Genomic DNA, 14,885 nt, shown 5'->3' with positions numbered 1-14,885 from the left:
ATTCCACAGACAGATGATGTCACAGCTCATGCAGATTCATCACAGTGAACGATGCTGAAATGTTTTAACTAAATAGTTGAAAACACGGTTTCTGCTTGCTAGGCCAGCATTTTATTGTCCATCTGTAATTGTCAAGAGTAAACCACATTTCTGTGCGCTGAAGATACATGTAGGCCAGATCAAGTAAGGATTGAAGATTTTGTACCCAAAAGGACATGAATGAGCCTGATAGGTTTTTAATGACAAACAACAGTGGTTCCATAGTAATCTTTAGATAGCTGTTTATTAGTGATTTTTTTTTAATTTGATTCATCATCTTCAACCATTTTCACCATCTTCCATGGTGTGGTTTGAAGCTTAGAGAACCTGGGGTACCAGATAACTAGTTCAACGACATTGCCGCTAGGCCACCACCTCCACCAGTACTAGCTACAGAACTAACGCAGCCTTAGGTTTGCACATTTTCAATAAATTCATAACCTCAATAAATTAAAGTTTTCCTGGCTCCCGCTTAGCTGAATTTTCCTTTGTTGACAGTTTTTAAATTATTGACTCTCATTTGTAAACTTCCTCCCAAAGCAGTCCAGTATTCCAGAAGTTTCTTTGTCTCCTCCCTTTGAAGCCTCGCTCTTCCTCCTGCAACCTCATCCTTACCCCTCTCACCAGCCTTCCTCTCTTCAGTACCTCCTGTATCCTTTCTTTCCCCCATACCTCTTGAAGGCTCATTCCTCCCCACCAACTCCTCTTTCAGCCTGTTCCTTCTCCAGCCCAGCAAATATCCCACCTCTGGTGTCAGCAAATAGACTCACTTGTGAGTTTATCAGCAAAGGTGAGGAGCAACTCACTATCAAATCTGCCATTTCGACTTACAAGTGGATTAAATGTTATCATTAAAATTTCCAAGGTGTTTTGAACACTCTTGAGGGTGAATTTGCAACCATTCCTATATTTTGAGCACAGGTTTTTGAGCACTTCCTTGTTGGAATCTTTCTAATCAAAAAATATCATAACCAAAGTTACAAACAACATCCTTTGTAACAATGACTGTTGAAAATGATCTTTCCTTCTATGTTGCTTGTAACATAGTCAATCACATTATTCTCCTCTAATCACTCTTCTGTGACTCAAGGGAGCTGCTCTTAACTCATTCTATTCCTATGAACATGTAAAATAGGACCAGAAGTAGACTACTCAGTTCATCAGTCCTGCTTTACCATTCAATAAGATGTTGATCAGTTTCTTTCAAATTTCACTTTCCCATCTACCCCAATAACCATCAATTTCCTTAGCTAACAAGAATTCATCCACCTCTGTCTTAAAAACATTCAACGACACACCTTCACTGCAGAGAGGTCCAAAGTTGTACGACCAGAGGAAAAAAATTCTCATCTCTACTCTGAAAGGGTAATCTCAAATTTTAAACAGTGCCCTCTATTTCTGAACTACAGCTTGGCGTATGTGCATAAGCATAGCCAAGTATTTTCAGCAACGGTTTCTCTCGCCACCCTCACATGGCTATCTGAAAACGTCCCTAAGCATCTCTCCTCAGACACATTCTATTCATCAATGTATTATCCTTCCACAATCTCATTTGAAGTCATGGGATCAACTTCCAAGTATACCACAATACCACCCATGACTTACTGACAGATTTATTTTAGGTAAGATGCATTTTTCAGTTCTCAACTTGAAATATGAACTGGGTATATTTTTGTGAAGCAAAGGTATTAAGGGATATGGGCTAAAAAGACACTTATACAGATTTATCCATGGATCATCCATGATTTCAATGAATAGTAGAACCGGCTTGAGGGGCTGAAAGGTCTATTCCTGATCCAATGATCATATGTTCTACAAGCTAAACCATGTGACAGCTGACACTATCAACTTCAGCCCCAACACAAAATGCTGTATCCCAGGCCATTATCCTGGGCTGAACCATACCATTCAGTGTTCTCTCCTGAGCTAACTATTAACCCTTTATTCTCTCCATAACAAAGATTCATCATTATATCTTTGACAGACCCTGTCCTGCTTCAGCTGAAATTTTTACCTATAACGTTGTTACCTCCATACCTAACTGTTACAACGTTCTCCTGGTTGACTTCGCTGCCTCCACTTGTTGAGAATATCAATTCATCCAGAAATGTGCTGTTTGAATTCTACCTCACATCTAATTGAACTTATCAATCACTCCTATCTTAACTGGGGTACAGTGGTTCCCATTCTCTACTGCTTCAAGTTCGAAACTCTCTTTAAGTCCATAAATAGCATAAAACTTTGTAAGAGGAAAGGAAAAGAAACATGTAACTTAATCCAAGATGCCTCTCCGTGCCTAGTAGCTCATTACAGAAGCACAGAAGCACATCACAAAACCTAGCCCTCTTATCAGACTTGGGAACTATAACATGGGAGCAGGCAAGGGCAAGTTTTGTTTTTTGGTATCTTAATAATGTCAGGTTAAAAGGTCCTAAAACTGAAAACCTCCATAAAAAAAAACAGTAATTTGATGTATCTATCTCAAAGATCTTACTAGTTAGCTCTCGTAAAGATTCCTTTATCAGAAATAATAACAGTAAGTATTTCGAATGAACTGCTCTTTTCAAATTGAGTCAGAATCATACAGCATGGAAACAGACTCTTGGGTCCAACTAGTCCACGCCAACCATTTTCCTATACTAAACTAGGCTCATCTGCCTCGGTCTTCCAATGTTTTCAATGAAGATCCTGTTATTGAAACTTGTCAAATTGCTTAGACACCAGCATTGATTTACTACAGTGCTCAGAAGGTTGGCAATGTAATTTCACCAGAGTAATACTGTGCACGTCCACGGAGGAAAATAAATTGCATTCCTGTAATGAAATAATACTGAGACTGCATCATAGCAGAGAAGAAGAAAACTGGAAAAAATATATAAATCTATCTAACACAACTCTGATAGGGGTAATAACTTGATAATTAGGGAAATGAATCGTCAGAGAATTGACCGTTGCTCAGAAAATTACTGTTGTTCTTGGCTTGAAGCAGCAGAACCGCTACTAACAACAGGAAAAACTCAGAGAAAGATAACAAATGTTAAATAAGAGACAATAAACTGGGAGAGGTAACATAGCTTACATAACTAGCGCAAGGGAAGTCTTAAGGGATAGTGTTCCGTAATTATCTCCCTTCCCTCTCATTTGGATGAAAGCCTATTCATTTGAACAGAGAAACATAATTGAACAGGAAACAATTAGATTTACAACACTGGCTATCTGTTGCCAGACTGGCATTGCCAAACAGGATACAGGTTACCAGCAAATTACTTTTCTGTTGCTTCTGAAAAAAACAATTTGGAGTGCCAAACTGCATAGTATATTCCAGAACTAGCAGGCAGTGGTTTAGGATGAGAGGGTAAAAATACAAAAGGGACCTAAGGGGCAACTTTTTCCACGCAGAGGGTGGTGTGTGTATGGAATGAACTGCCAGAGGAAGTGGTGAAGGCTGGTACAATTGCGACAGTTAAAAGGCATCTGGATGCGTTTATGAATAAGAAGGGTTTAGAGAGATATGGGCCAAATGCTGGCAAATGGGACGAGATTAGGTTGGGATATCTGGTAGACATGGACAAGTTGGACCGAAGGATCTGTTTCCATGCTTTACATCTTTATATTAGTAGCTACCAGTAAGGCTGATAAAAAGTTTTCAAACAGGAGGTAGTTAAACACACATGAACGTTCATCATTTATCGTTACTAAGTGGCTCATTCACTCTAAGAAAAACTTTAAAAACACATATTCCTATTTATTAAGTTACAATCACCATGGAAACCAGTAAATGTTTAAATAACCCCCAGAAATACAACCGGAAGCAAACCAACAGACAAGATTTTCAGACTGGAGGCTTGTGACCAGTGGAGTTCCACAAGGATCGGTGCTGGGTCCTCTATTTTTTGTCATTTATGTAAATGATTTGGATGCGAGCATAAGAGGTACAGTAAGTAAGTTTGCAGATGACACCAAAATTGGAGGTGTAGTGGACAGATTACAACAGGATGTTGATCAGATGCGCCAATGGGCTGAGAAGTGGCAGATGGAGTTTAAGTCAGATAAATGCGAGATGCTGCATTTTGGGACAGAAAATCTTAGCAGGACTTATACACTTAATGGTAAGGTCCTAGGGAGTGTTGCTGAACAAAGAGACTTTAGAGTACAGGTTCATAGCTCCTTGAAAGTGGAGTTGCAGGTAGATAGGATAGTGAAGAAGGCATTTGGTATGCTTTCCTTTATTGGTCAGAGTATTGAGTACAGGAGTTGGGAGGTCATGTTGCGGCTGTACAGGACATTGGTTAGGCCACTGTTGGAATATCGCGTGCAATTCTGGTGTTGTGAAACTTGAAAGGGTTCAGAAAAGATTTACAAGGATGTTGCCAGGGTTGCAGGATTTTGAGCTATAGGGAGAGGCTGAAGAGGCTGGGGCTGTGTTCCCTGGAGCGTCTGAGGCTGAGGGGTGACCTTATAGAGGTTTACAAAATTATGAGGGGCATGGATAGGGTAAATAAGCAAAGTCTTTTCCCTGGGGTCAGGGAGTCCAGAACTAGATGGCATAGGTTTAGGGTGAGAGGGGATAATTATAAAAGACCTAAAGGGCAATTTTTTCACACAGAGGGTGGTATGTGTATGGAATGAGCTGCCAGAGGAAGTGGTGGAGGCTGGTACAATTGCAATATTTAAGAGGCATTTGGATGGGTAAATGAATAAGAAGGGTTTGGAGGGATATGGGCCAGGTGTTGGCAGATGGGACTAGATTGGGTTGGGATATCTGGTCGACATGTTCGGGTTGGACCGAAGAGTCTGTTTCCATGCTGTACATCTCTATGACTCTATTTCAACTTTTTAAAACTTTTAGTTCAATTATTAACTCACAGGTGAAGAACATTTCAAATGAAAAGAAAAATTTCACTAAATTTCACTTTAAGAAATCTGTAACACAAATATGGGACCACATCACATGCAATCTCCAACTCAACCTCTGCTCCACGGGATTGTTTTTTTCTCCAACTGAGTCACAGTCATCAGCATCCACATTCTATCTGACATCCTTGGAAATAATCAACACCAACAATGGGCACATCTGCAAGTCCCATCTCACATTTGGTTACGACATCCTGGTGGAACAGACCCTCCAGAGACTCCCTTCTGATTTCTAAATGTTCTGGTGAGCTCTGCAACCTTGAAATAGAGGCAAAAACCTTGCTTAATCCAGAACTACTTGCCCTTTCTGTCCTCAGCTTTCTAATCTTCCCACTGGATAACACACAGCGCAACAAAGGGTCTGGTTCTGGGACCTACTTCAACATCAGGATCTGTTTAATGAAGCTAATAGACTTAGACTTACAGTGTGGAAACAGGCCCTTCGGCCCAACAAGTCCACACCGACCCGCCGAAGCGCAACCCACCCATACCCCCACATTTACCCCTTACCTAACACTACGGGCAATTTAGCTTGGCCAATTCACCTGACCCGCACATCTTTGTGACTGTGGGAGGAAACCGGAGCACCCGGAGGAAACCCACGCAGACACGGGGAGAACGTGCAAACTCCACACAGACAGTCACCTGAGTCGGGAATTGAACCCGGGTCTACAGGCGCTGTGAGGCAGCAGTGCTAACCACTGTGCCACCGTGCCGCCCACAAATAGAAAACTGTTCCATTTAGAGAAACGTGTTTATTTAAAAATCCAAAGAACTGCAGATGCTGTAAATCAGAAACAAGATTGCTGGAAAAGCTCAGTCAGTTTGGCAGCATCTGTGGAGAGAAATCAGAGTTAATGTTTTGGGTCTAGCAACCCTTATGAGTCTATCTAAACTTGCTTATTTCCTCTTTACATAAATACTCAGTTGTATTAAGACCTGCTGAACAGAAAAGGTAATCTGACCTAACCCCACTACAATTAGTTTTCCATTTACCCTTTGTTTCTTAGCTGTTCACCCCCATGACAGCTTCAAGTTACATGAATACCTCTTGGAACCTAACATGTCATAATCAGGAAGCCAATTAACCATATATTGCTCAGTCTACGTTAATCATAAAGGGACATCACAAAGGAAATTCCAGCTTTTCTTCAATCTATGGGTATTAACCTCAGGCAGGATAGATCTTTGTAACTCTGTCAGCGTCCCATTTATATCAACATTCTTTTCCCCCTACTATTTTTTTTTCCATTGTGTTAGCTATGTTTCATAGCAAGAAGAGCCTATCATTATGAGGCATGGTTTTGGAAATCCAGATAAATATGGATTACGTAACCTATCCGAACATTACAATTATGAAGGAGGAAGTGGAAACTTGGATCCCCAACTTAGTCTCCAAATAGAATTATATTTCTAAATTACTGTGAAACAATAAGAACTCTTAGTTTCAGCAGTAATACGGGTTATCTAAAAACAGTAAACCCAGTGCAATCTCTTTCATGTGACTATGGAATTTGTTCAGTACATGGCAAGCGTATTCCTACTTGTGTCATAGTTGGTCCTTTGTGCAGTGTTTAATTAAGCAGAGCCAGAGGAATGTGACACATGCTGTTCTGCAAACATGGCTGTGGTAGTTTCTGCCTTTTTATTACTTACTTTGCAACAAAACGTGAGACAAAGAGCTACTCAAAATAGGTGTGAATTCCATCATAAACTTAAATAAAAATACCACTTTGCTGTCAAAAGGACTGGCACAGTTAGGTTTAGGAAGTATTTGTATATATAAGTGACATTTTGTTTAGGATATTTTCTTTATTTTCTTCATAATTAAGAAACCACTGATGAAAAATACACTAACCTCAGAACTTCCAGAATTATTTGACCTACTAGAATGCCTAATTATCTCTTGGAGTAGCACTTGTAGTTAAATCATTTGTTTTGCATCATAAAAGTTTTCATAAAATCAAACATAGAAATCTCCAGTTAAAAAAATCTGTTCTTCTTAAATAATGAACCATCAATGAAAAGACCTGACAGGGACTATGCTTGGTTCAACTATCAAACTAAGACTGCATGAAGTTGATTTATAATCACAGAAGCAGTCAAAATAATTGAATCCTTTTGACTGGAGTCAAGATTGCTCCTATTATGAGAAGATAACTATCTTTAAACAGAGTATGAGTCCACAACTTTTTAATAGAGCTTTACTTCAGTTAACCACACTCTTTTGATTAGAAGCTTCCCATACTTATCCAACTAATTCACAAACAATGACTCCTTAATCAATATACCTTTCACTTATTCCCTCATTCCATCAGGTCTCAGGCATTCCTTCAGACCATATTAGATGATAACAAATTCTCCTTTATCTTTATTTTATATTTATAATAAAAAACACAAACAAAACATACAAAATGACAATATATTATATTTCCATTTTATTTCCTTTTTACATTGAAGTTCCAAGCATTCCTTTTCCAGTAGATCTGCCGGCTTCTTAAAACTTGTTCCTTTTGGTATAAAACAATTATTTAGATAGTTTTACTACTGTTCTCTCATTTCAATTGGAGATTTCTCCATCCTCCAGCATCTGTTTTAAAACTAATATTAATCCTCAGTTTTTTTCTATTCACACATTTGCTGAGTGTGCATTATCCCAGAGTGCCTTATTATTGATATAGCATTTAATGGGTATTGCTGCAGAATCCTTTCCTAGAATTTCTTCCAATATTTTCATTAAGCAAAATGCCATTTCTACCACCTTACCAAGAGCGAGAGCTTCTGCCGCAAGGTACTTTGTACTACTCTTCTGATCTTTTTAGCTTCCTAAGCTAAAATACAATATTTACCTCTCATTCTCAAAAGAAAAATTTGAAACTCCCCTGTACCCAAGAACCTACCACAGAGATTTACTTAAGCAGCATTACTGACAAGATGAAGCTCATGTTCCTGGCTTCTCTCAAAGATGGAAATTTTAGAACTCAATGCTCCACTTTTAATTTTTTTCCAAAGTTTCACTTGCCAGAATAACATTTTCCACTTTGAAAAATCCCCAAAGTTGCATCAACTCAATTACTTCCAAACTGTCATCTAGACTTATCAAGATGCCCAGCCAACTTTGCTGTCCAATTAAACTTCACTATTCTTCTTCAAGTCTGCAAGATATTAACAGGAAAATACAAGGTAAATAAACTATTTCACCTAGTTGGAGATTCTAGAACTGGGAATTAGGGCCAGACCATTCACAAATAGATGTTAGGAAGCACTTCTACACACAAAGTGTGGCAGAGATTTGGAACTCTCTTCCACAAACTGCAGTTGGTGCTAGACCAGTTGTTAGTTTCAAATCTAAGATAGATCAATTTTTGTTAAGCAAAGTATGAAGAAATCAGTCCTGATTGTTTAAAATGGTTTACAATCTTTTAAATTGACCTTTTCGGGGGGATGAATGACCTACTTCTGTTCGTAAGTTCCAAATATCTCCATTTTAATTTCTGAAGCCTCTGCACCTTTGCGAGACTACTTTGACTAAAAGCAATGAGGCTAACATTTTCCAAAATAAGACTGCTGATTCAAAGTGCCACTGGGTTCGTTCTGCCTGATTTCTAATCCAATGTATTTAAAAGCCCACAGGCCTGACTTTCAAATTCAAGTTTTGTTTTAAGCCCACTTATAACAGTATTTCCAAATTCATTGCTCTCTCCTTACAAAATAATCATATACATGCATATAAAGATGCCCCTCATAGTGCCAGTAAACATGACAAATACTGCCCTTAAGTGAAGATAATCCAATTTTAACAAAGCAGACTTTAATAAAAAGTTTTAAAAAGCTCCAGTGGCATCATTTAGGCCATATAAATATTCAACTTCCAAGCTGTCCTGCATTCAATGTCTCTTTTGGAAGATAAAGAAACACTTCACTCTTGAGCTGATCTCCCTGCTGTAATGTAACTTTTATGTCAATTGATCTACACTCTCAAGCATTTGTTGCTCACAAAGCCAGGAAATATTTCAAAAGTGCTTTTTCTGCTTTTGGTAAATCTCCTGTACTCTAGTCAAACATTGTAACTTAATTATTACACTGGTTAAAAGGCTCACTTTCAAAAAAAATAGGGGTGGATAATCATATTCTGAAACTTTACATTTTGACTCAAGTATCCTCTGTTTGCAATGTTATACACAATAAGATAATTATATTTAAACAGAGTCCACGTCCACAACTTTAGTGACTGCTTTAATTCAGTTACTGCTTCTTTCCATTAAACTCACATCCCATCAATTACACTTTAAAATTTTTCATTACACACTACAAGCTAAACTACTTTTTGATTTAATTATTCATTCACAGGATGTGGGCATCAATAGCCAGGCCAGCATTTATTGTCCATTCCTAGTTGCCCACAGGGCAGTTAAGAGTCAACCACTTGGGTGTGGGGTCCCCACCGATTACTAGCTCCCCATATTAATATAACCAATTCACAATCAACTAATCCTTAATTAATACATCAATCAACTATTTCCTTAACATAATACAAAACCAGTTTATATTCCCGAGAGAGAACAGCTTCGCTTCATACGAAAAACAGCCATGGGAAACTAAAGAGAGAAGAGATCATGAAAGTAAAAGGTGGTGCAGTGGAAATGTCACTGGGCTAGTAATCCAGTAGGCACAGAGTAATGTCCTAGGGACATAGGTTCAAATCCCACCATAGCAGCTGCTGGAATTCAAGTTCAATTAATTTATATGCAGTTACTTTCAGTAAAGGTAATTATTGTTGGGCCCTTGTAGTGTCGTGGCAGTGTCCCTACCACTAGGTTGTGGAGGCCTAGGTTCAAGTCCTACCTGCTCTAGCGGTATATAATAACATCTCTGAACAGGTTGATATATAAAAAAAAGAACTGATTTACAAAAATAAAAAACACAGATTCTGTTGAATGGGAAAGATACTAAAACCAGCAAATGGCCACAAAGCAGCTTATAAGAGTTAATAAAGGGACTATGAAAGGAAACTTGCTGGGCACAGCAAACCAACAACAAAAAATGGTAGTTACATAAGGGAAAGCAGGTGGTCATGAGCAATGATGACCTACTAAAGACTGAAAGTGCGTCAATTATCAATGACTATGGGAAATAGCAGATGCATTGAATAAATACTTTGCTTTCAGTATTTACAGTAGAAAAGGAAGATAGCTTGCTGGAAGTCCTGAAGAAATTACCAGTGGATCGAAAACAGAGAGTGAATAAAATTAACATAAGTAAAACATCATTAATGAGGAAATTAATGGAATTAAAGAGTGACAAATCTGTAGGACTGAGGGTTTCCATCAAAGGTGTTAAATAGGAGAGCATATTGTGAATGCCTTAACTGTAATCTTTCAGTTCCCTAGGTACAGGATCCTCTGGATTAGGAAAATGAATGTCACTCCACTTTATAAGAAGGGGGAAATAGGAAACCAGGGAATTTCACGCCAGTTAGCTTAACATCACTGCTGGGGAGATTGTTGTCGTCTATAATCAAGGGTGGGGTAACTGAATACCTTGAATATTTTCAGTTAATCAGGGAGAGCCAACATGGATTTATGACAGGATTTATACCTTACAAACTTCACCAAACGTTTTGAAGAGGTGGCTACTTTGATGGATAGAGGAACGTCTACGGATATTGTTTATACAGCCTTCCAGAATGCAGTTGATAAAGTCCTACATAAGAGACTGTTAACTAAGAAGGCCACAGAACTGAGGGCAAATTATTAACATGACTGGAAAATTAATTGAATTACAGGCAACAAAGTAGGGATAATGGATAGGAACTCCAATTGGTGTGACCAGTGGTGTTCCACTAAGGATTAGTTAGGTCGTCAACTATTCACATTATTTATTAACAACTTGGATAATGGTATAGGAAGTCATGTATATGAATTTGCTAATGATACAAAGTTAGGTAGTAGGAACAAAGCCTTTTTAGACTGTGTAGATGATAGCACAGAATTACAAAGACACATTGATAGACTAACGAATCGGCAAAATTTTGGCAGATGAAGTTCAATGGAAGCTAATGTAAGATGATATATTTTGGACCAAAACATTATAGATCAGGGTACCTTCTAGATGTTTTGAAGGTAAATACAGTGGATGTCCAAAGCGACCTCTGGGTTCAGGCGCATAGATCTTTAAAATATTATGATGTGGAGGTGCCGCTGTTGGACTGGGGTGGACAAAGTTAAAAATCACACAACTCCATCGCATGGCACTGTAACCTTTTGCTATAAATTCTGTACCTTACGGTCCTGCTTCGCAACTACCTGATGAAGGAGCAGCGTTCCGAAAGCTAGTACTTCCAAATAAACCTGTTGGACTATAACCTGGTGTTGTGGGATTTTTAACTTTTAAATATTACACACAGGAGAAGTAAATAATCAAAAAAGCTCACGTAATGCTCGTCTTTATATCTAGAGCACTGGAAATGCTGCAGTTATACAAATCTTCGTTAGACCACATTTGAGAGTCCTGTGACTAGATCTAGACACAAAACCTTAGGAAGGCCCTTAAGGGAGTACAATATAAATTTACAAGAATAATTCCTGGACTTCAGGGGTTAAGTTATGAGGATAGATTATACAAACCAAGCCTGTTTTTATTAGAATTTAGAAGGTTCAGGGGTGAGACAATCAATGTCTTCAAAATATTGACAAGAAAAGACAGGTCAGATAAACTATTTTCACTGGTTGGAGATTCTAGAACTAGGGAGATTGTCTGAGAGTTAAGGTCAGACCATTTAGACCAAATGTTAGGAAGCAGTTCTACATGCACAGGGTGGGAGATGTTTGGAATTCCTTTCCACAAACGGCAGAGGATACTGGATCAGTTGCTAATTTTAAATATGAGATTAACTTTTGTTCAACAAAGGAACTAAATGATGTGGACCAAAAGCAAATATTTGGAATTGGCCCCAGATTAGCCATGATCTCACCGAATAGTGAAACAGGGTCAAGGGACTGAATGGCCTACTCCTGTTCCTATATTTCTACGTTCTCTCATTTCAGTAGGTGCCGGGCAGACCATATTAAACGATAATATCCCATACAGTGGACACTTGTGCATGCATTTTAATTTCTGTAATTGGACCTGTGGAAGTTTCATTCTCCAATACTGATACAAGCAAATATGTTGTGCTGTCAAATATGCAGAGTGCCAGAATTGTCTACTATACTTCCATTGCTCCCAGTGGAAATCACACCTTTATCTCCCAATATTCACTTGCAGCATTGTCACTACCAGCCAGATAGGTCCTGACACAGCATCTTAACACATTTTAAACTGCTAAATTATCCATTAACAAACATTTTAAGCCCAAACATTTAGGCATGGAGAACTTGACAAAATGTTCTGAAACTGTGTCAGTTCAAATAAAAAGTTCAACCATGTTGGGGAAAAAAGAAAAAAAGAAAATTAAAGAAAACATTTATTATCAAATTCATCTTATGTTGTATATTAAGGACCAAAGAATTCTAACCTGTGAAGTAAAGCTGTGACATGGATTGTTAGAAATCAGTCACAGCTACAGACTATAATTTGCAAACAATGCTTTCACAATAAAAGGGTAGTTTTATACTGTTCTTTGAAAAGATGGTTAATCTTATCTAATACATGTCTAAGAATAAATATAATGAACTATTTAATTCAATACATCTGATTTTGTAAAAATGAAAGGTAACACAGCAGCCATAAAAGATGGTTTTAAGCCTGGATTGCTAACATCCAACACAAATCAAAGATATTACTCACCAAATATCTCCCCACCACTTGCATACTCCGTCACCAAATAAATCATTCTTTCTGTCTCCATAACCTGTAGCACAAGGACACAGTAGGCGCAGGTGAGGAAATTATTCTTATGTACCAAAGCTCATGCTAAGTTTTGAAAATACTGGGTATTGGTGACAGTTTAGTACATAACATTTAAAAGCAAATTGGCGATGGGCTTGAAGGAAAAATAAATTGCAAGAACGTGCTGAAAGAGTGAAAGAGCTGTTTTTAGAAAGGGCCAGCACAGGTATGATAGATTTAATAGCCTCCTTCTATGTTGTACTATTCTGTTGTTATATGGTCAAAAGGAAGAAAACAAAACAAAGAAAGATACAGGAGAATAGGAATTTGCACTTATACAGCATCTTTCACAACCAAAGGATGTATTTAGTCAATGAAATACTTTGAAATGTAGTCCCTGTTGTAACAAAGGAGGCATGGCAGTCAATTTACACATAGCAATCTTCCACAATCAGTAATGTGATAATGACCAGATAATTTAGTTTAGTAATATTGATTGAGACATATAAATTGACAAAGATACAGATGATAACTTCCTTCCTTTGCTTTGAAATAGTGCCCTGATGTGGAGGTGCCAGTGTTGGATTGGGGTGGATAAAGTTAAAAATCACACAACACTAGGTTATTGTCCAACACGCGCGCACACATAAAAGTCTATGGGGTGAATTTGTACTTGCAGAATTGCATTTGCTGAGACATTCTATTTTGCTCAAAAAGCACACAATCTACAGGCAGTCAATGCAGGCAGATAATCCCGGAAACATTTTATAAATGCCTACTTTAGAAATAGAACCAGTCTGACTCAAGATTGATACAGACAGGCTCTAACCTCACACCTTTAACACATTGTCTGAGCGGACATGTCACCTTTTTAAAAAAATAATCTCTTAAGTTATCTCAAGAATGTGACATAAAAGTAGTTCTGGGACGGATATATTAATGAACCAAAACCTGCAAACCATTCTAAAAGATAAAAGACTTAACAGCAATCCAAGTTTGTTCAAGATATCATTTCAGTTGCATGACACTGTAACCTTTTGCTATAAATTCTGTGTCTTATGGTCCTGCTCCACAACTACCTGATGAAGGAGCACCGCTCCCAAAATATAGTGCTTCCAAAAACACCTATAGGACTATAACCTGGTGTTGTGTGATTTTTAAACTTTGAAATAGGTTAACATAAAGAATATGGTACTAAGTGACTGATGTGGCCTGGGTTTAATGTTTCATCCAAAAATTAGCACCTCCAGCAATACAGCATTCCCTCAACATTGCACTGAAAGGTCAGTCTTGATTTTTTAATCTCAATCTTCTGACTCAGAGGCAAGAGCACTGCCAATTGAAACATAACTTACAACACAGTAAAAGAATTATCCAGATTTTGTATCAATATACGTAACAAACTGATTTCCTATTATGCTCAAAAACAAAATGAAACAAACCTGTATTTCTCTGGATTTCTCAACTTACCTATTGTTGCCAAAACAACTAGATGGAACAAGACTGAACTTCAATATTCAAATATACCCAAGGGGAAGTGAATTTGAATTGAGAAAAGAATAAAAACTAAATGAATTGCAAACTTAGCACATGGCACAGTTTACAGGGCAAATTCAGATCAAAGAGATTGAGTAGCCAGGCATCTCAAGTTTTGCAGGCTTATTGATAGGAGAGAGAAAATCTGAAGTGGGTCATGGAAAGAGGTTGAGTGAGTGAAAATCTTATTCTACGGCTAAGGTAAACAGAAGGAAAGATTCAGATATGCCAAATCAAAGATGTTGAGTCATTCAAGAATGGGATAAAATGCTTTATTTTTTAATACAGAAGTTTTTTTCTGTCACAGTAGACCACAAATACCACAAAATGTGGTAGTTCAATTTTGTTTTATTGATTCATGGGATTTGGGTATTGTTGACAAGACCAGCATTTATTGTCTGTCCTAATAGTCCTGAAGAAAGTGGTGGTAAGCCATCTTCTTAAACTGCTGCAGTTCTTAGGCTCCTGGTACATAAACAGCAGTCATTGGCAGAATACACTTTAATAATGATGAATGCAAAATGTTGCAAGCTCTATTTTAAATCACTAACACAGCAGGCAGCATT

General features: G+C 37.9%; 1 protein-coding gene across 4 annotated transcripts in view; it reads right to left on the bottom strand.

The window, feature by feature from the left end:
• sik3 (SIK family kinase 3) overlaps positions 1-14,885 on the bottom strand; it is a 302,157-nt gene that overhangs the window by 135,403 nt on the left and 151,869 nt on the right. For all 4 annotated transcript variants that reach the window (XM_060846766.1, XM_060846767.1, XM_060846769.1 and 1 more), the window contains exon 3: positions 12,742-12,805. In XM_060846766.1, the coding sequence (XP_060702749.1) occupies positions 12,742-12,805 (64 nt within the window). The remainder of the gene's footprint in view (positions 1-12,741; positions 12,806-14,885) is intronic.

This window comes from Hemiscyllium ocellatum, chromosome 29 (genome assembly GCF_020745735.1).
Source record: "Hemiscyllium ocellatum isolate sHemOce1 chromosome 29, sHemOce1.pat.X.cur, whole genome shotgun sequence".
In the NCBI taxonomy this organism is placed as follows: Eukaryota; Metazoa; Chordata; class Chondrichthyes; order Orectolobiformes; family Hemiscylliidae; genus Hemiscyllium; species Hemiscyllium ocellatum.
The sequence above is the reverse complement of the archived record's forward strand: the minus strand, read 5'-3'. Positions and strand labels throughout refer to the sequence as shown.